The sequence below is a fragment of the Aquila chrysaetos genome, chromosome 2 (genome assembly GCF_900496995.4).
Source record: "Aquila chrysaetos chrysaetos chromosome 2, bAquChr1.4, whole genome shotgun sequence".
Classification (NCBI taxonomy): Eukaryota; Metazoa; Chordata; class Aves; order Accipitriformes; family Accipitridae; genus Aquila; species Aquila chrysaetos.
Genome location: NC_044005.1, coordinates 3,879,977 through 3,903,717, shown reverse-complemented (window position 1 = coordinate 3,903,717; position 23,741 = coordinate 3,879,977). Strand labels below are relative to the sequence as shown.

Below are 23,741 nucleotides of genomic sequence, written 5' to 3'. Positions count from 1 at the left end.
TGACAGACAGGTGTGGGCAGGCCCAGATCTACCAGGGCAGGATGGTGTCAGAGAAAGAATTTACAATGATGGTGCCTTCAGGGCCTGGAGACTGGCTTAATTACATGGGAAGTCTCGCAGGCGGCCACAGAACTCCATAAATAACATGTGACGGTGAAGAATCAGCAACACTTAAAGACAGCACACACTGGGTAGTCTGGTAGTAAAGGCAGGAGGGACAGATCCTTCAAGAGGGTCTGAGCAGTTCCTGAGTAGTGTGAGCCCCAACTCAGCTTCATCCAGGTCTTCAGCCCCATCCCTCTCTACGGTTAGTGGAGAGAGGTGGGTTCTTCTGCACATCCATCACTCTTACATGGGCTGAATCTCCTCCAGAGGTGCCTCTTTCTTGCCCTGGCTGCAGGGGACACTCAGGTGACTTCATCCCCAGCTCATTGCAGCCCAGTGGAAAAGTTGCGTGGATCTGGGTGAGAGCTGTTCTGGCACCCCTGAGGGTGGCCGGTGCCTTCCCTTGGTTTTTCTTCTTCATCAAGGCTCATTTCTCCTAGTGATGGTACTCCCCTGGGACTGGGGACCATGTCCTGCAGAGTGCAAGCAGGATTCAGGCTGAGGTCTCAGCAGGGGGGACATGTATAGAATCTGCAGAGCACCCAGCCAGCTTTCTGGGAAGCAGATGCAATGGGAGCTGCTTACAAGAAACCCTCCTGGGAACGCTGCGGACAGTGCTGTGGTTTGGATGAAAGCGGTTCTGCATTCATTGTTTGCATGAAGGGAAAGTCACCAGCGGCTTTGATCTGGACTGAAATCCCAGGAATAAACAGGAAAGGTCAGGGAGGGTGGTTGTCGTTAGAGATGTGATGGTTGTTGATGGTTTGGGGTTTCTTTTAGACTCCCCAGCAGTCAGACGAGCTAAAGGAGCAACGTGGGAGAGTCAGTGCGTGAAACCCTGCCTCTTCCTGAGCCAGTGGCCAAACCTTGGCTGATTCTGTGTGGCCAGGCTTTCACCATGTGTTTTTTGAATCATTTGATAACAATCTCGGTACATGGAAGCAGCCACAGGCAGATTCTCAACAGAGATTATGAACTGATTGGGGTCAGGGCCTTTCCTCTGTGATCAGTGAGGTCCTACCGAAGACTCCCAGGCCAGATGTGACCTGTGGAATGACTCCAGTCTGCTTTCCCTGCTGCGGCCTCGGAGAGGATGGAGAACGGCTGTGTTAGGAGATCTGGAGATCCTTTGTCTCTGCTGCTGAGGGACCCCCAGTCACAGGCGGGCTACCAGGGGAGCTGGAAGACCTAAAAGGATGGGGGTCCCTGGGGTCTCAGTGATGGCCAGGATGAGGGAAGATACGGCAGTGCAAGGGACAGAAGTCTGGATCAGGAAGAAGATCGTGAGCAATGCAGGACTGAGAATAAAACACGGGGTATGGCTTTGGGGCAATCTCTCAGCTTCCCCAGAAGCGCTGGTATTTCTGTCTGCTCTCTGGGGTGGAGCTTTCTTCCTAAGGGCTGAAAAGCCAAGACCAGCTGTCTGAGGCATGAATCACTCACTCCAGAGGCACATTTTGAGTTGCAGAACCAGGTCCCACTTTTGATGCCAATTCTTTGTGCAAAATGGCACAGAGAATAGGCCGTATGAGATCAAGGGCATGGGGGAGGTTGGAGACTGGAATGACCCTGTGAATCATCCAGTAACAGCTGTTCAGCAGATCATCACAAAATTAAGTTTATAGCCCCCCAAGTGTTTTCCCTTTGTTGAGAGATCCAATCTAGCAAGACATAAAGAGAAGCATCTCTGTCTTGCTGAACTGAGCACATTTTCTGCTCTTGCAGCAAGAGCATGCCATTCTCACTGCCACTGGGGCTAACTGCTGCAGCTCTTGTTTTCATCTGCAAGATGTGAATTTATGGAAAGCAGTACCCCTGGGACAGGGGAAGAGGACGTGAAGGTGTGACAGTGCTGAGCATTTCTTAGGTGTGTCATTGGCCTTTTTTGCAAAGAAGAGAGAAAACCGGTATCTAAGAGCAATATAGTGTGATGAAAAACAGTTCTGCTTCCCTCTTCTGTGCTTGTGGAGTCTTCTTGTCTAATGACTTCTAAAGTCAGGGGTCTGAAGTTGTAGTTCAAAGGCATGAAAATCACCTGTGTGATTTAGCAATGTATATTCATGGAACCTAAATCTGAAGTAAGGATTTAGGAGCCTATTATGTGATGCTGTCTGGGTAGTCGTTTCCCATTCTGTATGGGATTCCTCCTCTTGAAGTGCAGCACTTCATACATAACTTACTTCTCTTTCATGTTGTAGCCTTTGGACCAGCTTAAGTGAGATGTTTCTAATGCCAGTCCTGCCCTCCAAAGGATTAGACATTTAAGGGATTGTTGATTTTTCTTGTTCCCTGTAGCACTGATGATTTTTCTTGTCCTGGTTTTATAAGACTCCTAGGACAGAGGTTCTCGCTGTTGCCAGTTTTAGTAGCACCTAAAATCACGAAACAGTAGGATCTTGGGTTCCTCTTTCACCTTTCTTCCCATCCAGCAGCTTGACAGTGACCACAGGGCTGAACAACCTGTTGCTGAGTTACTCAACTCCTGAAACTGCTGCTCGTTCAGTAATTAATAATATGCTCATTCAGTAATTAATAATATGGTGCAGACTGTGTTGGGAGAGTGATCATCCTGTACAAGGTGTTCCTCAGGCCAGATGGGGCTCCTTTGGAGCACTTTTGGTACATAATCCCCCGAGGTAGTACCCAAACACTAAAACTCATATTTGGGGGACCTCAGAGCAGCCTTGCAACTCAATTTTAATGACACATCAAAGCCCTATTTCCATGTCATTATTTTTCAGAATTGGGCAAGACACAAGATTATGTGGTAAGAGATGATGAGAACCAGCTATACTGGATCAGAGGTGTGAAATAAATCCAGGGGCAGGCTTTTAATTTGAGATGTTATTTCAGAGCCTGGAGAATGACACAAACCATTTCTACTCTCGGGGATTGTTTTGACAGCTCCTGACTGTCTGAGTGGAATTGCAGACCCTTAGCTCCATGCTGCCGCTTTCTTTTTCTGTACATGAGTTTGACACAAGGCAGAACAGCAGCAAACTCCTCATGTGAGCTGCAAAACAGAACCTAAAATGAGGATTGCAGAAAATGGTCCAGCAGGATGCCAAGGACATAGAGATTAGGGGATAGGAACCCATGCTAAGGTCACGTTTGCCTCACCCTTGTCTGTGGAGATGACTTACCCATCCCTGGCAGGCACATTTCTAACCTGTGATTAAAATCCTTGCACAGCTTCTCCACCAAAAAGATTCAGCTGTGCTTGGTTCTCAGCAGCTTGTTTTAATATTTGGTCAAACCTCCCCACCTGGGAATGGGTTGTTGCTTGTCCTTGCCCAGCTGGCAACAGAGTGATCTCACTGTCGCCTCCAGAGCAGACTTTGCATATTGTTAGATTTTATTGTTTCTTTCTTCCAGGCAATTTCCAATCAAAAGAAACACAGTTCTTTGGGTTTTTCCTCAGGAGGCACGTCTTCCAAATTTCTCCAGATTCTCTCTCATCTGCTTAAGCCTTTCCAAAAACATGTTTCCCAGCCTGACTTGCTGGGCTCTGCAGAGGTCTCACTGGGACAGAACAGCGTCATTTTCTTCCCATGTATTGCAGATGCTGTTGAGGGTTCATCCCAGAATGAGCTTTGCTCTTTTCTGCAGCACTGATGATATCTGTGCATCCTGCTTCTCATTACAGAATGCTGCTGTTGTTACACTTTGCCCTTCAAATTGCTTTCTGCCCCTCTGGGCTTGGGATCATTTGCAGATTGGATGTGTGTGTTTTATTCCATCAGCCAAGCCTTTAATGAAAATAGTGATGAGAATCAAACCCAGGACAGACAGAGAAGAAAGCTTGGCTGTTTTGATCTACTGTATTCTTGAGAAATCCTCATCACCTGCCGTGACCCTGGTTTCTGAAGGACACTTTGCAATGGTCTGCCTCCGTGTGTGTACTTGTCTCTAAGTTTCATCCCATTCTTCCCATGGAACTGTTGAATGCTGTTCAAAGAAATTTAGGGAAGGCATGAAGATTTCTGAGATATAGCATTCCTGCAGTGGGGATGGACGACCTATGGGCTGAGGACTGTACGCAGCCCTGCTGTCCTTGGTCAAGCCTGCAAGCAGGTAGGAGGCAGGTTAGGCAAGGCTGGCAGCCAAGGGGTGGTGGCTAGTGAAGCTGGTGACGGTTCATCTGCCAGCTGGTTAGCACAGGCTTAGCCGAGGACCAGCAGCGGCGTGTGCTGGTCATCACCCAACCTGCAGATGAAAGAAAGGCTGATAAGGACATGCTCGAGTTGCAGGCAGAGTGTCTCGGGCTCATGGAGAGTGTGCAGGGAACCAACCTTCATTTGTTTCACTGCTTATGAATCCCTTGAGTTTATCGCTTTGGTGAGACCCATAAAAAGCTTTTTTAGTAGCAGGAACCAAAGTTGGACTGACTGCTCTGTAAGTTCCAAGTGCTGTCCCTTTCCCTCTCCCTTACCTGTGAGACCCCAGGCTCTTTCTTAAGGTCCTAAATGTACCTGCTAGTGGCTTGGAGATGGGCAGCTTGCATAAGTAGGATAGGGTGAATGCCATGAAGACTGCCATCCTCTATTACATCTATCATATTTATGTGACTTTTAACTGCTCCTTGTGTATTGGGCTTCATGTTTTAGGTAGAACAGCCACTTTTCAATACTGGGCACCTTATAAATGAAAAAGCCTTGAATGCATCAGCTTCCTCCATGCCAAGCTTTATCTTTCCTCTTTCCTGTAAGCGAGGGACTGCATTGTTTCTTTGTCTTGGCCTTATTCCTGAGGTATTTCCAGTACCTTTCCTTACTGCCTTTTATGCTCTGGACAGTTGCCTCAGGGTTTCATGGTGTTCCTTTGAGTAACCAGCCAGATGTGAATGTCTCTAGGAATTCTGTTCTGAGAAGTGCAGCCTATCACTTCCCTGATTTTATTCTCTCCATGGTCTGTTGTTTGGATCAATCCACACCTGCTGGGGTATTTAATACATTCGCAGGCTGGAAATAGTTACTATTATACTGAAAAGTGTATGGCATGAATGGTGCTATATCCATGAATGATTTCAAGAGGGAGATAGCCTGTACTCAAAGGTATTGTGTATTCAGGGCTGGATTTTGACATCCTGCCCACACAAAGCAGCATTTGTCTCCAGGAATGGTCCAGCAACTTCTCAGCGGTAGCCTACCTGGGCTCTCTCTTAGTGCTAGGATCCAGCCCTGTAGGATGCACGCCAAAGCAAATAGGAGTTCTGGCAGCATTAATACAAATATATGTGATAATATCCAAAGAAGCTCACAAAAAGCTCTGGTTTTCAACCATTTCTTTTTTTTTTTTCTTTCATATTATTTATATGTATTTGTTTTCCACTCTAGGAACTCGAGGGGTTTTGCTGTCTCGAGTAAACTGCTGGGACTGGCCTGGCATTTGCACAAAGGAGAATGTCACTCAGTTTCCTGCCATCAGGATATACAAGAAGGGAGAGCGATCAGTCATGTACAATGGCATGTGGGGAACCGAAGAACTGACCAGCTTCATCATGCTGTAAGTGCCTGTTAATGAGTCCCCACACAGTAAGATTGGCACATCTGCTAGATGATGTTCTGGATTCTTCACGGCCTGTGTAATGGAAATCCTTTTTGGAAAAATAATGTCAGATCTGATTGTAGACCTGGTTTGGAAATCGGCTTAATAACTTTTTGTGCTTTTCAATGTCAGGGAACATGTGTTCTCGCACAGTGCATCCATCTGTTGCCACTTTCCCTCTCTCTTTGCTGGAATTCCTTCTGTTATTTTTAATGGGGATCCCAAGGATCTCAGAGCAACCAGTTTGGCTCAGGGCTGTTCTCTCTTCCCCATAACCAGCTCCAGTGCCTTTCTGTGACTAGGCATTGCCCTTCCTTCCCAGGCAACTGATTTTTGTCATTGAGGCATAACGGTTGTCATATTGGGTTGGGGCATTGTGGGATTGAGGTTGCACTTTTGTCTTTTCATCCCAAAAGTGAAGAAGGCGGCAACCCGTGTTGTTTCTCTGCCTCTCCATAGGAGCCGAGTTTCCTGCCCTCTGAAGCTGGCCACAATTGAGGAAGCTGAAGGATATTTAAGAGGAGAGTTTCCATCTGAGCTGTCATCCTATCACCACACTTCGCTTCTAGGAGTATTTAGCACAGCCACGAGTGAAGGTTAGTGTGGTATTTGTGGGTTAAGCACTTGGCTTCATTCCTGATGGGAGAGGGATGATTCCAGGTGCTTGGAAGTTCCTCCGTGTTTCATTTTCTCTAAGTGTGTTTACTCACATCACAGCCTGCCTGGCACCACCCTTTTTATTTTTGCATGAAAAAGGTAGCAGGAGATTCTAGCTGTGGGACCTAAGGGCCATGTCATGGCTCAGAGGACATTCAGCTGCCAGGCATGTTTACTACGTCCAGCATGGTAGCATCTGACAACCCCGACAGAAACTGAGACATGGTGCTTGGTGCAGTACAAAACAACAGTGCCCTGGGTGACCTGTCTCTGCAAAGAAATTTTTGCAGATGTCCAATCTGAACTTACCAAGCCACGATTTGTGCCTGTTGTCCCTGTTGTATCTCCTGCCCCTTACCGTGAGGAGTTTGGCTCGATCCTCTTTACAAGTCCCCTTCAAAGTAGTTGTAGGCTGCCATTAAATCCCCTCTTAGCCTCTGACTGAACAAGCCCAGATCCATCAGCCTCTTCTTGTAGTCCATGTACAACATGTCACAGCATATTCTTTCTTAAAGAAAGCCCTTTCCACTACTGGACTGATAGTTATCTTGCTGACTCCTCCTCCAGCAAATGTGGTAGTCTCAGTCCTGGCAACCAACACACAATCCAAATACTTTTTTAAAAAAAAAAAAGCAAAGCAGCAATAAGATAAAATACAAATTTCTTACATCAAAAGGAATGAAATGTGAATAACTCAATGAAATCCACTTGTGGACTTCTAAATAGGTGGGCATGGCCCCCAGAGTAGTGGACATCAGCTAGAAATGCTAAGCAAAGTTGCTGGAAGGAGTGTTCTGAACTTGTTTGAATTTGTCTCACTTTGTAGTCTCAGTCCGTATAGTCCTGACCGGTGGCTGAAATTTGGAGCAGTCATGCTCTCCCTCCCCTGCCCACTGCATAGGGTGCTGTTAGTCACTCCGATGCTGCTCCACTATCATTCCAGTTGCATGCCATAGCTGTGGTCCAGGATCCACTGGGTTTCCACAGCCTTTCTGAAAGATGGGAAAATTGACCCGAGAGGTACAGTGATTTTTCATGTGACAATCATACATGTTAACAAGGGAGAGAGAATGAAGTCAGTCTAGAAAGGGAACTTCAGGCAAATCCACAGTGGAGAGCTAGGACCCCTGGGAATTACTGCATTTAAAAAAAGGAGAGTTTTCTGATCTGTCTTAAGATCAAAATTTCAGACTATTTTTCATTTTTAAGCTCCCTTGTGCCTGTAAACTTTGGTTAAATGCAAACCAAGCTACTTTCTCACATGAGGAGGTCCAGAGGGAATCCACTGAGCACAGAGGTAAGAACAAAATTAAATGTCTGGAACCAACTAGAAAACACTTGGGTTGTGTTCACCAAGCCAGCTGACAGCTAATATGCCTGCCTTCTTCTGGAGGGTCTAAGTCTGTTAAATATAGCAGAAAATCTTACTGATCTCAAAAAACCTTTAGCCCATTTCTCCCTGCTTTTCATCAGCGGAGCTGCAAAATCTCCCCTCTATTCCGGATAATTCCACTCTCTGCAGTAGTGGAGCCTGGATTAGCCCCATGATAGGACCTTGGGCAACACGGGGACGGTGAGAGGGGTTCGTGGAAGGAACCTGCCTGGATCTGGCTGGATGTGTGAGCTCAAGACTCTTTCCTATATAGGAGAAGTTAATTTCCTTCCGTGCTAACAACAGTCTTGGAGGTTTCCAGACGGCTCGGTGTGGAGCCCACAAGTTTGCCTCTTTCCTCAGGGCGCACTCGGTCTGCAATCTGGAATGGCATCCACAGTCTGGGGTAATGCAGTTGCAGATGCCAAGGGAGATGAAATACGTGATGCTTTCACCACCTGTAACCTGCGGGGTGTTTGAGTGTCATGCAGAATGACCCGAGGGAGCAGAAAACTGGAGCCAGCTGTTCTGACATCAAACCCAGGCCAGAGTCAGGGAAACCACATTGCTGCTCATATCAGCCCGCAGACTTATCTGGAATTTCCAATGATTTTCTCACAGCAAGAATTCCTGCTCTAACCTGAATGAGCAACATGCCATGTCATTGCCATTTCTAGTTAACTGAAACAAAGCAACGAGATGTCCGGTTAAATAAAGCCCTGGACTTCTTCCAACGCTTGGTGTCAGGACTATGTTAAGAAGCCATTCAGTGGGTCTGAGCTACAAGAGGCTTGTCGGAAAAATCATAATTAAAATTTATTACAAAGAGGTGAATCGTGTTACTAGGGCAGTGAATGAGTATTTTCCTGGAAAGTTGGAGAACTTATAGGAGACAAATTTGTTTGCTCTGCAGAAACGGGAGGCATACTTGGAAGTAAGACTGTCCTAAACTGTGCAGCAAATGTTTAAAAATACACCTGTGTTCTGCAAAGCTCTGGTACCATCATAGGGCTTGCCAGTATTGCTGTAAACCAAGTGAAGAAGGCATGCAAAGATGCTACGGGTGCTGCTGGAGAGCATGGTTTCATGAGATACCTTCTGCTAGAGGGAAAAGGGGTGATGCTCAGATCCTGCCTCCGAAAACTCTGCAGGAGCTGTAGACCCTTCCTCATCTGGCAGTTTTATTCCTTCTTGTTCCCAAATCCTGCAGTGAAGCTGGGCTTGTGCAATTCGTGGTGGCTGTCATGGAAGGCAGCTGGGATTCCAGCTGGAGGCATCTGCTGCAGAGCATGATCAGGCCCTGCGGGGAATTAAAACAGTGCTCTCAGGGGGGACTAATTTTCTAGGAAATGTTTAAACGGCTTCTTTAGAAGGGCTTCGTGTCTGTAGTGGAGGGTTTCTTGCACAGCGCTAAGAGATGGTTGCTGTGAGCTGTTGAGAAATGAAGGCTGGTGGGTGGCTCTGGGTCTGGCACAGTCCCCAAAATATGGAAAAATTTGCAAGTGTGATAGAGAGGGAAGATCTCATCAGGAATGACCCTGATGCAAGGAGTAAGCCTGCACTCTGCTGAAGGTTGTCCTGATGTAGGAGAGAATTCCTGCAGCCAGGGATGCTGCAGGGCAGCACTTCAACATGAGCTTACGTCTCAAGCAGGTGTTTAAGGCTAGATGCCTGTAGAAATGCTCTGCTGAGGAAGTTTGGTTGCGAGCCCGGTCTTTCCATGTCAGGCTGTGTCCTTTAGTGCCTTATGGCACAGGGCACGCTCACAGTCTGCCCCGTGGCCTTTTCTCCAGTAGCTGGTGCACAGACAAGTTCACAAAGGGTTTGTTGGTGAAGTTCTCAGTGATCCTTATCAGCTGGTCCTATGGGTTGCTTTTCTCTCAACACTAATAAAATCAAGTGACCAAATAGCTGGGAACTAACGTCAAACCCATCCAACGGTGGTTTCTCTATGACAAGATGAACCAGCCAAGCTGTGTCGCCAGCTTTGTTGTATGTGTGTTGTTTCCTACAATGTCTGAACCCTCAATCAGCCACTCCTTTAAGGATCTAAGCTTCCATTTGGAAAGGAAAATAGTATAAAGGAAAGTTTGTGGTCCCTGTGGTTCCAGGGGAACACAATGGAAAATACGGCTTTGAATGTAGCTGGAAAGCAGGAGGCAAAGAACCAAAAAGTGGCCAGTTTTGAGCCAGCCTCAGTCTATTGAGGTCTGAGTCACCGGTCCCAAGAGCTTGGGCTGGCCAGTTGTGATATGACGGTGAATGTTATGAGGAACACTAAATAGTAACTGAATGAGATCTTATTTAAGTTATAAAGCAACATATATTATGGCTGTATCTGAGATGTAATCAATTATTGGGAAAACCTGACTTCTCCAGAGTGTGATTTCTTAGTGTCCTTAAGTCAGAAGAGCCTTTTTTGTTGCTTTCGATTGCTCAATACAAAGGGGGAGGGGGGGTGGTGTTGAAATCTGCCCCGTTTTCACCCTACCTTTGGCAGCAGTGGTTTTGATCTTTGATCTATAACTGTATTTTACGAGCTCACACACAATGGCTTGCATGTTCTCACAAAGCTTGTCCCTCCCATGGATCCAGCTGCCTAAACCAGGATATTTTCTGATGGCATAAACCAGCTCTGGAACCAGCTTCATTTCGGGGCTCTGCTATCAGTCTCTCAACACAGATAGATGCAGCTGTGGTGGATCAAGAAAGCCCCAACCCATCCTTTCCTCCCCATCCTCTACCTGACCTCGCCGTCTCGGTAGGGCAACTGGTGGACCATCGCAGCTGCTGCACATGGGTTTATGCTAAAGTGTGTCGGCAGAGGTGCTGCCTTCTCTTTGCAGCTGCACAAAGCGGTGGAGCATACTGTGTCTGCAAGGCATTTTAGCTTTTTGACCTTCCCTATCTAAGCTGGATGCCCGTAACAGACCCTGCCTCCTCTGAGGAACTGGATAAAACCAAAAGAGACTTGGGGGAGAGGTTGGTTTATCTGCTGGGCACTTAGCACTACTCCAGTTAAGTCACCATCAGTCATTTCCAAAGGGTCACTGGGACTTATAAGATTTCTAATTAGACTTATAATTGGTCTTTTTGTATCTTTGTCTTTCTTACAGCCAGGGAAGCTTTCGAAGAGGCAGGAAACATCTTAAGTGGCCATGTAACAACGGGGATGTATTTTGAAGATGATGCCTTGGCTTTGTAAGTTGGTTCTCTTTTTATTTGGTGAGAATTTAAACTGATCTGCATTTAGTGAAAGCCAATGCCTAGAGCAAGTGTCACTGGCCATGCTGAGTGTTTATCAGCAGCTCTAAGCAGCTACGAGTGATTTAGTCCTGTAGGGAGCTTGGTCAGGACTTGGCCAAAGGGAGATGTAGCCCTGGCTCTGCCACTGATTTGCAGCTTGTTCATGGGCAACTCATTTAGCCCTGTTGAAATGAACAGTCATCTCCCTTCCTGCTGTTTACGTTCACTCTGGGTATTTTCAGTCCTCCAGCCCTGCCAGCCCCCGTGCATCTGTTGGGTTCCTCATACAAACAGGACCAAACTTTTATGGAGGAAAAAACAGGCTGGAAAAATGATACCCTCTAGCTAGGATCAGTGTGTGAGGAAGAAAAAACAATTCTGCCCTTCTCTTTCCATCAGGAAGAAGTGATGAATTGCTACTGGTCGTCTTCTTTCTGCAGTCCCTTCAGCTTCTCATCTCCTCTTCCCTGGCCTGATGCTGGGAAAGTGCCAGTGGGGATGGGGAGGGGGAATGTAAGGGGATTGATGTAAAGCCAGGGCTCTAAATGTGAGTCTTGCTCTGATGGTTGCCCCCAGTTGCCAAGAGCAGTCAAAAGAGAGGCTGCTTGTGACTACTTGCAGGCTTTCTTGGCTAGCGGTGGAGTGGGCATTGTTTCTGGGTGCTGGAAGATGGTTTGAAAGAACTGAAATAAATGCTGTCTTTCCATGGAGCTGCCTTGTTGTGGAGCAGGCGGCCTTTCTGCAGCACTGGGAAAGGTGTGAAACCCCTTTGGTCTCATCCAGCTTCCCGGTGGGCGCTCGCATCTGGCTGTGAGACGTTTGCAACTGTCAAGGATGGGGAAGAACCTACCTCTATCTTTTCAACAGTTAATCTTAATCTTTTTTTGCTTGAATGATGAGCTCACCCATTTCCCTCCCCTCGGCAAGAGCAAGACGTTAGCGCCGTTTCCAGACAGAGCTCTGGGGAGGTGCACCCTCTTTCTGGAGGAAGAGTGCTGGAAAAATATAGCAGCCTTCCTCCTGTTTGTATGGTAAAGGCGAAGTCAAGGCTTTCTCGGTCAGTTCCTGACTGACTAAGAGCATCAATTGCAGCCCTAACTTTAAGCCAAATTGGAGCTAATGGGATCTGAGCATGTATCAGTCCATGCACTTAACTGTGTCATTAAGACTCACTCCAGCAAGAGGCAAAGTGCTTTGGATTAGACTGTGAGAGATGCTTCAGTGCCTATAAATGCAGCTAGATCCAGGGGGAATCTTCAGCTTGTCCTGGCATCTCATTTCCATCAGGAATTAGCTATCAAGGCAGAGATAAAAATCCCAGAAGGTCCTTGGCCTGTTTTCCAGGTGTGGGTTTAACAGCCAGTAATGCAACAGTGAATTATTTTCATTAGTTTCTTACAGATGCAATGCATCTCTAGTGCGTCTGACGAGACACGGGCATTTTTGTGGTATGCATGGAGAATAAAAATGCAAATATCTTGCTAGTACATCTCTATTAACCAAACTGTGCTGATAGAAGTTAAAAAAAGCAAAGGAGGGCAGGGTGATCTCACAAAACAAGATACCAGTAGAAAAAGCCTGTGTTTTCTCAGCAATGACATGGAAGAATACACCTCCATCCTTCTGCTCCAGCCGCAGTCTGCAGCGTGCTCCTGTTTAGTTGGAATAGTTAATACAGTTTATATAGATATTCATTCTGCCAAGTTTGGAATTTGGCTGTGATTTGTGGGTGAAGCTACTGTAGCTGGTCATCTTTGCAACTGTAAGTAGAAAGTAAACACTTACAGGAATTTCTTATGCAAGAGCCAGGCTCACTTCCCTTCTTAAGAAAAGAAAAGCTATTCTTCTGCTAAACACTCAAGGAGGAAATGTTTGTGACTCCCAGGTCACGGAAAGCCGAGTCCCCTCTTCCCAGAGAAAAAGGTATATAAAATACACAAAGAATGTTGTTAGCAAAACTGTTTGCTCAGCAAGCACATGTTTGGTTGGTAACTAATGAAAAAAAAAAGCGTTAAGGAAGAAATGCTTTGAATGAAGTAATTATTTATTTCTCAAATGCTTAGATGTCATAGATTCCTGCCAAGTACTTGTTTGCAGATGTTTTTGATTTAAATGCAAGTCTCATATTACCCATCGAATGCCCCTGCTGTATCAATAGAAAGCTGTGGTAAGCAACAATACAACTTGGCACCAATAAGATGAGAAGTGATTTCAGGGTAGACTCTAGCTATTAGGTGGGGAATTGGTTGGTTTTCTGGCACTTTGTAATAAACTCCCTTATCAAAGACTGCTGAACAAGTTGATGTATTTAGACATAGGGAGCAGGAGTCCTTACCTCCTCTGAGAAGTCATCAAGGCAGAGTCTCTTTAAGACCTGTGGAAGTCTGAGAAGTTCAAAATCCCTCAATTTAAAAATTTTCTAGGGTTTTACCATTCTTAATTGATTTCAAATACAGGTTAATTTGAAAAACAACAGAGAGGAAAGTTAAGGATCAGAGGATTTCCAGCTATGACCAGAAGTGCGAAACTCAACTTCCTTGACTGGTGGAGCTCAGGAGTCTGGGCAGAAAGGGGAAAGCTTAGCTCAGGGCTGGATTTATGATGAGAAATTTAAAAAAGCAGAGGATACTGCAAAAAGAAACTGAAATGCCTCGGTTAAATCCAAGAACAGTTTGACTCACAACATTTGAAGGCCTCAGGGAAGTCCAAGGTCATTCATTACTGCTGCTCTTTCTCAAGACATCAGTGCAGATCTTGGGTGCCCCTTAGAAATTTGCAGTGGGTGTATTATTTCCAGATGGGTAAGTGCTGTGGTGGAGGAAGTGAGGCGCCTACGTGTGAGCTGAACATCATGGAAATGTGTTACCTGCAGTTCCCTCCACCTGCTTTGTCACTGATGACCTAAAACACCAAACACTGAGATTTTTAAAGCAAATTTGAACAAACCTCCATCCCATTCAGAACTGCTAATATAAGTGTCCAAATTGAACTTGCCTGAGCAAACCACGGAGGGAAGTGCAATTGGTTGTAACATGACTTTTCTCTGAGCTGCCTTTGCAGTAGGCTGAGTCTGTGTTGCGTCTTCCTCATATGGAGAAAAAAAAAAGATGGACCAGATTACTTTTGAAAAGGAAATCAAAGGCTTTCCACGCCCCCACGTCCACAACCCAAAATGTCCTTACACCTTGCTCACTTCCCCAGCAATTCTGGTGTCACAGCCTTTGAATAATTACCAGCAGCCTTTGAAAAATAAACTACAGATACCCCCCAAAAAACTGTTGAGGCAGCTGACTTCCTCCGTCACGCCCTTCCTCTGGGCACTGACATCTGGAGCCTTCAGGACTGAAGTTCCTCAAACTTCCACAATATTGCTCTCCCATCTTTATGTACCCCCTGCCCTTTCATTGCTCAGACTTCTCCTATTTTTGCTCTTTCCATCTTCTCAGCTTTTCTTTAAATACCCTTGAACCAGAAGAACCCCTCTTAACCAGAAGAACATTGGGGAACAAAGGATGAGCTGGTTTCTCCACCAAGAGTATATCTGTGCAGGCTGTGTGTGTTGCTCTAATGCAGAGCTACAGACTTCAGCAAAATTGCCCATGTTCACCAAGCCAAAAATTAGATCTGGAGCTTATTTAGTGTAGGTTGCTGTCCCTCAGATGGAGTCTAAGACCTTCTGTTTGCCTTGGCTTGGGAGGCAAAGTAAAGCACTGGGTGTGTATTTGCAGCACCTAACCTTAGGTGTCAAAATGAAAGAGAAGTGCCAGCAAATAGTTTAGATGGTGGTGTTTTGGATTTGCCCTATTTAGCTGCCGATGTCTTTTTTTGCAGAAGAAAGTGCCGTTTGTGTATGTGTGTGTATATTTAGCGTCTGGTGCGAGCTGGGTAAGTGCTTGTTTCAGAAGGGGACGAGGGAACACATCAGCCCCATCTCTCCCCATCAAACCAGGACTGTGCAGGGGCTGGAGACTGGGCAATGGGCAACGTGACCCTTTTCCTCCTGCAGGTGCCTGTGCCTGTACATCCCTGTCCCCAGTTTTCACTGGGAGGATGCCAGCTCTGCGTACAGCAGATCTGGTGTGTGTCAAATCCCCTGGCCGGTTCTTGTTACCATCCCTCTTTTTCAGATCCTGTAAATATGCAGTGTCTCCCCCAGCCCTCCTCCTTGCCAGGAGCGGAGGTCGGAGCGTGGAAGGCATCGCTTTGTCCAAACAGAGCGTGCAGGACATGGTGCAGATGATCAGATATGAATTGCTGGACATTTTTGTAAGTAAAAAAAAAATAAAGTGTCCTTTTTCCATTGCGGTCATTTGCAGAACTGATTATAGCGTGGAGCTGTGCAAAATAAATATGTTTGCTCATTATTTCTATCATGCTGAGTTACGTTTGTTTTTAGATTTTATGGCTTGGATCAGACAGTCTGGACAGAAATCTGCTGTTTGCGGTGTGGTCTCGTGGGAGGAGACCCTGGGAGTCGATGGCCTGGCTTGTGCTCGTAGTCACAGACCCGCTGCTGTGGTGGCTTGGCCTCTCACAGGGTCTGGTCCCTGCCTCTTGCACATGCCTTTCAGAGACTGGTTATAGCCATAACACGTGGAGCTGGGCTGAGCTGGCCTTGCTTCTGCCTTCTCTGCTCACACCCCTTCATCTCAGAGCGCACAGTTGCTCATACAGACTTGGCTTGCCATGGGCAGGGTTGGGCGTAGACATCTCCAACGTGCACCAAGATCCCAGCACCCACACTTGTTTTCGAGCTGCTTGCATTTGACATGGACACTACAGCCTTGCTTTAGTCCCTACACCCCTCGCGTAAGGACAGAAAGTCTAATTTTGTCTTGTTCTCCCCTCCCTATAAACCCCAACTTCTTGTTTTGATGTCTCGCAGCCAGAAATCACCGTGCAAAATCTGCCCCGCTACTTGCAACTCAGAAAGCCCTTCCTCATCTTATTCAGCGATGGTGACATCGGTCAAATAGAAAGCAAGGAAATGCTGAAGCTGGCAAAAGGAAGACCCCAGCAAGCATTTGTGGCTTGCTGGTTGAACTTGTGAGTGTGTAAAAACCTCTTTTCTTCTTTCCGTTAGCTCGCTCTTAGCATTTCAGTGCAAGGAAAATACTGAGTCTGCAATTACTGAAAACACTATCTAGCTGGTAATGTGATTATTCGGTCTGAAATCATCATGAGTTGGGAGGTCAAATCATTTAGCAATGATTCAGTATGTGTTCTGGGCAGCTGCAAAATTGCATAACAAAGTAAAATTAGTAAATGTTTAATTGATTGCAGAAATAGTTTTCAGTAGAGTAAAATGTTCTCAAAGATATTGCATAGTAACTTGACCCTGGCTCTGGTGTTATTTGTATTTTCGTCACTTGTCGGGGAAAAAAGTAAATTTGCCCTCCTGGAGTATCTTGGGGTGTTTATTCCATCAGCAATTAGAGGGAAGATCAGCATGGCAATTACCGATTGTTGACTGGGGGAAAAAAAGTTTTCAGAAGAAGGGACAGCCAGAAGAAGCCCCATAAGGCAAACTTAAAAAATATTCAAGAAGCAAAATGAATCCAGGAGCTAAGAAATAGAAGGTTGTAGGAGAGGGGATTTTTTCCTAATCCTCCCCTCCCTGGTTGCGTTTTCAATTTTTAGCCTCTCCTTGTTTTGCCCAAGCCCAGAGACACCTCAGTGCCTTAATCATAACGTGCTTTGAAGTCTGGGAAGCGCCTCGCAGCGTGGGCTGAAGTTTAGCTAACGGGGAATGCACATGTTTTCAAAGAGAAGACGATTTGTTTGCCAGTAATGCACAAGAAACGAGAACCCCTGGAACTTCCCCACCTACACATCTGCCTTTGCTCTCCCTTCCTGAGAAAGAGCGAGCTGTCCTTTGTCAGAGCAAAAGGGCATGGCCACAAAAGAGGGCAGAATACAACCATTGACTCAGAAACAGTAGCATAGTCCTAGAAAGAGGTCCTCATTTCCATGGGAGAGCCAGCTCAGACCTCAAGCATCACTCTTAGCCTGAAAATAGTGCCGGAAGCACTCAGCATCTTTGCGGGCTTCCTGTCCCTCCATCTCGATATCCTCTTTTGGCTCTCTCTGTGTCGCTTGGGGAAGTTGCCATCCCAGCTCCTTGGGCTTTGGGGAAGCCCCCAGCACCTGCCCAGTGGCTGGACCACCTGAGCATAGCCCTCTGCATCAGCCCCTGCCTTTCCACCCCCTGCGGACTTGCCGCAGCCACGGGGCAGTGGCAGCCACTGGGCTGGAGGGAGCTGGTAGCTCTCCCTGCAAGCAGCAGGGCTGCAGGACCTGTCCCGCTCCTGTCTTAAAAACTTAGAGTGGAGAACATTTCACACCCTCCTACAGCGTTTGCCCCAGCTCCTCCTGCTCGAGGATTTCTTTACGCATCTAATCTGCTGTCCGCTCCCTCTCCATTGGACTCTAATGGCTTGCTTAAGGCATTGAGCTTATAACTAACGCGCTGAGCTTCTACAGCTGTTCCATAGGCAAAAGTGTGTGCTTTGCTGGATGTGGCCCGAGGGCTTTGGCGCTTGCTTGGCTCTCAGTCCTGTTGTGCTGCCAGACCGCTGGTGAGCGAGTTGAATCTCCTCTTCCCAACAGGAGGAAGACTCCAGTGGGACGCGGGGTCCTGAAGGCATACTTTGCCACCATGCCTTCGCTGCCTGTTCTCATCTGGGTGGAGCTTCATGCCGGGGGTCAGGTATTCAAGTTCCCATCAGAGCAGTCCATCACTGAAATGAACATCTTGTCTTGGCTGGAGAAGCTAAAAGCAGGACTGGAGATTCCCAGCAGTAAGTGGACACACGTTTGTAACGTTCCTAAGCGTGCACTGTTAGCTCCGGTCTGTTTATGAGAAGATGCTACGTGCAATAAATTGTCTGCCCTGGAATTTAATGATGGAAAAACTGGCTATGCTAACTTGAACTGGAGAAGTACAAATAGTCCGGCCAGAAGAGAATACCCGCATTCACGAGTGTGCTTCGGGACTGTTTAATGTTCAGAGCCAAGCAAGAATAGTTCTGAATCGACATCCCTTCCCCATCATAATCCCCAAACCTGGCTGTGCTCTCCAGTTGCTGCGAACAAACCTTCTGAAGCACAGCTTGCTAATAGAAAATCTCCTGACTCCCAGCTGTCAGCATAAGAAATAGCTGCTCTTTAGGCACCTTCCAGCATTTTTTTGGACGAGAGAGGATAAGGAAGCTGGTGCTTTGCTGTGGTCTTTGAGACATAAAGGGTTGGCTTGTATCGTGAAGCTTTTCACTGCATCCCTCCTGCCTTGATCAGCCTGCTGAAGCTTTGGAGGAAGGCAGCACAGATGTGCCTTCCTCATGTCTTATGTGTAGCCATGGGATGCTACAGGGATCCTGGGAACTGCTGGCTGCCAGCCTGCTTCAGGCTCCGGAAAGGCAGTGGGGTTGACTCCACTTGATGCTTGTGAATTTTAAAACAAGCCTTTCAAAGCAAGTGTTTCCAAAAGCGTGACAGGGTAGGATGTGTGGGCTCTCGTCGGAGCTGAAGACACCATTTCTGACCCAGTAATCGCTGGGAGAACCCTGTAAGCCAGCCGTCCTCCCACACCTCTTTCCATTTCCACTGCTAAAGGCACCTGGCTGTCATGTAGGTCTCTAAGAAGGGACCTTAGTTTTCAGGGGTGTCAGAGGGGTGAACTGATGGCTGAGCAGCTCACCACACAGCCAAGGGCTGTGCCAGCCATCACAGCCTCCTTCCTCAGGCTTTTAAGTGCTACAAACCGTGTGATCAGTCTTGAAAGCATAAAAAGGTCACCTAATGGGACCGCTTCCTCCTGGTATGGACAGGAGTCTCCCCTCACTCCTAATGGCATCTCAGTAATGCACAGTCATTAACACAGTTATCTGAGACCCGAGTGAAACATCCACCCACTGGTGGACAGAACCCGAGTGTGACCTTTGCAGTGGGGGTGTCTGAGGACAGGGGACCCCCATAGCCTTTGGGGAGCAGAGCCTTGGCCAGCTCCAGTAAATACTAATGCACCCCTGGCTGGTTTCATTTGGGTGGTGGTATTAGTTTTGGAGGAAGGGGGGTGATCTTTAAGAAAAGATCTTTAATTTTTCATTTACTGGAAAGGGCAAAAAAAGCCATAATTCCTTCGAAAGGGAAATGTCCATGGAGTGGGGCTGCATAACTCTTAACTTTTTAACATGAGACTGTATTTGCCCTCAGGTACCTTGTCTGAGGAGGACTGGAAACCCCCTCTCCCTGCTTACGACTTCCTTCAGATGATGGAGACTGCCGTGCCTGAGCTCCCCCTCCACACCTCCCACCGCCGTGGGGACACACCAGCGCGGCGCCCGCCCGAAAATCCGGGAGGGGACATCACGGTCCAGGAGGAGCCATCCCAGGACACCAAGGCAGAGAAAGTCGGGTCCCCCGGGAGGGACCTTCGGGGGACAGTCCCGAGGCTGGCGGCAAGGGAGAAGCAGGGCAAGAGACACAGCGAGCTCTGAGAGCTGGGCATGCCCCTGCTGGGGGCAGTGAAAGATGCGGGATGGTGCCCAGAAAACCTTCTCACTTTCCCAGCCCTCCGTGAGCCTTTACACCAAGGAGTGAAGTGCTTTTAGCATTAAATTAATGGTGAAGGGATAAAACAGCCCCTAAGTCTCAGTGTGAGTTCCCTGCTGCAGTGTGCTGGTCATCCTGCAGTGGCTGTGATTTCTGATGCCAGAAACGTGTCCATACACCCCACACCTTGGCCCCCCCGGCTGCTCCTAGGATTGCATTGCACAGCAAGCGGCGAGAGCAGATCTGCAGGGAGGTTGCTGCAAGGGAGCTCAGCCCACCCCATAGCTGGGGGAGAGATCGGGGAAGGTCACCACATGCTGGAAGCTCGCCTGTGCAACGAGCTATACTGGAAAAGTCAGTGCAGCCCTGGTCTATAGTTTCTGTATGTCTCACACAGGCGCTTTGGTTACCCCTGAGCAAGAAGGCATGAGTGATTCCAGGATAAAGCATTTTCTGTCCCCACAGTTGCGGTAGCTGCTCTACTGATGCATGTTGGCAAGCCCTGCTCTCAAAAAGTGATTATATCTGCACTGTACCCATGTGGAGCTGAGAGGGCAAGCGTGCCACCCACTCCAGGGCTGCTTAAACTGCCACCCACTTGTGTTTACACCTGACTCGTGAACTGAATTCATGAGCGTGTTCATCCTCAGGACTAAGAGGAATATCTGGTTAAAGCAGTTTTATTACAAAGGCCAGAGCTCAGGTCATTACAACAGCCGTGAATAGCTGGGACAAAAATCTGCCAGAAAATCCCAAGGGCAGGCAGGTCGGAAGGTGGCTTTGCTCAATGCTGGCATTTTCTTGGGTACAAGCCTGGGGGGTTATTTTCAGCCTCTATTTTTCTTTGCTGTCGGTGACAGCAGCAAGGTTGGTGCCTCCTGAGCTGGGGACGGTGCAGGGAGTGAGGTCTGCAGAAAGCCCAGCGCTTTGGAAACGAGGGGAGAGTGATGAAGGGCCAGGCTGTCAGTGCTGGAGACAGACCCTTCTGAGGTGGGATGGAGCTGCTTCACATCCATAGCTAGATGGGGAGATGCAGGACCCGGGGAAGTGGCTTTCCAGCCTCTGCCCATCTCCTGGGGACAGCAAAAAGTCTGTCATTCCTTGCTGGAGGACCTGAGCCTGCAGACCAGCGTGGGATGTGGGCTGGGGAGGGCCGTGTGTTTGGAGGGAAGCTTTGTCTAATCCCACCCATGCCATGATCATCTTCCCACCCCCTTCAATAAGCATCTGCTCCCTTCCACAGCACCGCTGAGAGGTGCTAGAAGGGTTGGTTCCTCCTCCTCCTTATGGCTCTGAAGTTACTGGGGAGGGGAAAAATTGACGGTAAGGAACTGCCGAGAGCGTTGTAAAGTCTGTATTGCTTGTCCTGCAAGCAGCCCACATGGTTGGGAGTATTTTGAAATGTCCAGAAATAGACCATTAGTCCTGGGCTCTCCTTGAAGCCCTTAATTGAAACAGACCATTTTTGGACTTAATGACAGGCTTAGAGCCAAAATGTATGTATTTAAAGTAATAAAATGTAGCATGCAGATCAGAGGCTGCCATGCAGCTGAGCATTCCCAAGGGAAGGAGTAGGTCAGGGCGCGAACAGATCCTTCATGAGTTCCCATCATTCCTCTTCTGTATAAGGTCGTTACACTGCTGGGCTCTACGAGCTGTACGTTGGTCGTTTCCCACCCTGTCCTTAATGACACCACTGCTGCCGTTACAGCATCGCTCTCCCACGTGGTGCAGGTGAAGTGCGATATTTGGGCTTGTCATTGATGTCTTAAATAAATTCTATCTCAAGTACAGTCAATCTGCATCTGTCTTGGGCGCAGTGTGGTGAGCGGAGGGGCTGGTGTCCTGGGCCAGAGTGGCTGGGATGGATGCATCCCTACGGAATGCTCCCCCAGCCCACTGAGCCCTGCGGCAGAAGGATTCCTTCCTTCGGCAGGGTTTGTGCAAGATAGAGGAGCGTTCCCACATCCCCGCTCTTCTTGACCGCGGGTCCTTTTTCGATCACAGCCCTTCACCGTGCAGCATCGGGGCAGGAGCTTGTCACTAGGGGTCAGTGCCACATCTTGGTTATGGCTTCAAAAATTGCTGCCTCTCCAAGTGCTGCTTAATTGATGCTGGAGCATTGCCACCAAAGCGATGGCGGGTCAGGAACGGCTGTCCGGTGGGGTCCTGGGGGGGATGCTGGTGGCTGAGGGGCTGTTTGCTCCCAGGGGTAGGGGCTGTAGCAAACCTGGAGGGTTGGGGAGTCCCGGCTCTACAGGCTTCAGCCCCCACATCAACAGCGGGATCCACCAGCCTGAGCCTCCCAGATGGGTTTGGGGGTGCCAGGAGCCCCGAGCCGAGCCCAGCCAGCGGGTCCCTGCAGCTGCCAGCGCAGGCTGCTGCGGTGACACGGGGAAGGGACGTGCTTGTCCGTGTCCCACCGCTGCTAGCGTCAAACTGGGTCGGCAGCTGTGTTTGCTGGAGCTGCTGACTGTGAGCGTGGGTGCGGGTCAGGGTCCTGGACCACATCAGGGTGCGTGGGCCTGGCTTTGAGTTTGTTTTTGGTTTTTTTTTTAAAATACAAAAATGTCTTTTTTATTGCATAGCACAAGCAGGCACTTAAGGAAATCTATTGAGGCATCTATGTGCCAGGATATGTACAGACAGGGAGAAAACGTGAGGGATATTGGGGACAGCTTGATTGTGGTCTGCATCCCACAGATGCAGACTCTTGCACTAGGTTGTTTTTAATAGCTACGGCTCTGGGGACAGACCGGTGCAGAAAGAAATATTCAGTGGGTGTTTATGGCCTTGAGTGAGAAGCGAGTCGGAGGAAGGAGAGCTCTGGACCTGAGGGGGCAGCTGCGAGGAACGGAGTGCATCCCACCGGGCTTGAGGAGCGGGATGCCATCCTGCACACACCGCTCGGCTAAGATGCAGAAGGCAGCCAGCCATCACCAGGGGGACGGTGTACGTGTCTACTGCTTCTCTGTGTGTCAGCACATACTGATGCTAAAGTGAGGCAAGATCACAGTGAACACTGATGCTATCAGCTCCTTTTTCGACCGTTTACACTGAAAGAGGTGTCTGTTTGAGTAAACCATAGATCTATCTCTGTCTCCCTAGGTGATGCTAGTGAGGTGCATGCTGAGCTGAAGAACTGATTAATTTCCTGGCAGATGTGGTATTGACCATTTATGGCTTCAGACCAAACTCTTCTTGTGATGGTACTTTACTTCAGCGCTACGCTAAAGGTGCACAGTTGCATGGACTTCATGCACTTTGGGAACCTTTCAGGGTGTGTTTAAATGTCAGTGGTTGATCAGAAGACAAAATGATGATACACAAAAAAAGGATTATGTGCTTGTCCTGGAGAGCAAAACAATTTAAATTATTGTCTGAAACAAAAGGAAATTCTCCATGCGCTGTGGTCTGTCTGGTCTTTTGCCATCCTTAATGAGTTCTGCAGAGCCATCATCATCGGTTAGGAGGGAGGAAGGCTTGCAGCAGCAGCGCGAGGGAACATTAAGGGTGCACGTTGTGTTTTCCATGTTTAAAGAGCTTTTAGAGGAAGGGTTACAGAAGTGTCTGCTGCGTGGCTGGGCCAAGGGGTGGTGGATTGAAGAGCATGAAAGCCCCAGGGACAGGGCTGCAGGACGGAGGTTCCCATGCCGTCTGCCGCCCTCGGGCGTTCGGTGCCAGCTGACTCAGGAGCCAGCACGCTCCCACCTGCTCCCACTGACGTCTCTGCTGGGTGCTCTCCAAACCATGGGGCATCGGGAAGCAATCACGGCGTTTCTCCCAGCTTTTCAGCCCTTTGAGCAAAACAAAGACGGCGAAAGGCAAGTCCTTGCGGTAGAAGGTAAATTTTCCGAATCGGCTGTTCTCAGCCCATCCTGGAGCGCTGATGACCCTGTTCCCAGGCTTGGACCACTGATGGTCACGGTCCTTCCCGGTAAGCCTCGCTCCATGGCCAGGCTCTTGTCTGGCTCTGCCATAGGGATACAGCTGCAAGACAGCGGAAGAGAAGGCTGGAGCAGGGAGGAGGCGGGAGAGGACATTGCCCCCAGGAGGGAGATGATGCAAAGCAGGAGCGGGGGCACGGGAAGGACACATCTGCCTGTGCGCAGGCAGCTGTCGTGCCAGCGATTCCTGGCAGCGCGGCCAGGATGCGAAGCAGGACATAGACCTGGTGAGCTGGCTCGTGTCTCTTGGGCTCATCGGTGCCTGGTGCGGGGACAGGGGGTCTGGCAGGGCTGGGGGACGGTGGGAACCAGTC

The 23,741-nt window shown here is 48.3% G+C and overlaps 1 protein-coding gene across 4 annotated transcripts in view; it reads left to right on the top strand.

Moving 5' to 3' along the window:
* Positions 1-21,278, top strand: part of TXNDC16 (thioredoxin domain containing 16) — a 39,447-nt gene extending 18,169 nt beyond the window's left edge. For 3 of the 4 annotated variants that reach the window (XM_030042555.2, XM_030042566.2, XM_030042546.2), the window contains 7 exons: positions 5,442-5,610; positions 6,112-6,248; positions 10,798-10,882; positions 15,055-15,193; positions 15,813-15,973; positions 17,537-17,727; positions 19,142-21,278. In XM_030042555.2, the coding sequence (XP_029898415.1) occupies positions 5,442-5,610; positions 6,112-6,248; positions 10,798-10,882; positions 15,055-15,193; positions 15,813-15,973; positions 17,537-17,727; positions 19,142-19,425 (1,166 nt within the window). In that variant the 3' untranslated portion in view covers positions 19,426-21,278. The other variant, XM_041118254.1, reaches the window with a different exon arrangement.
* The last annotated feature ends 2,463 nt before the right edge of the window (positions 21,279-23,741 follow it).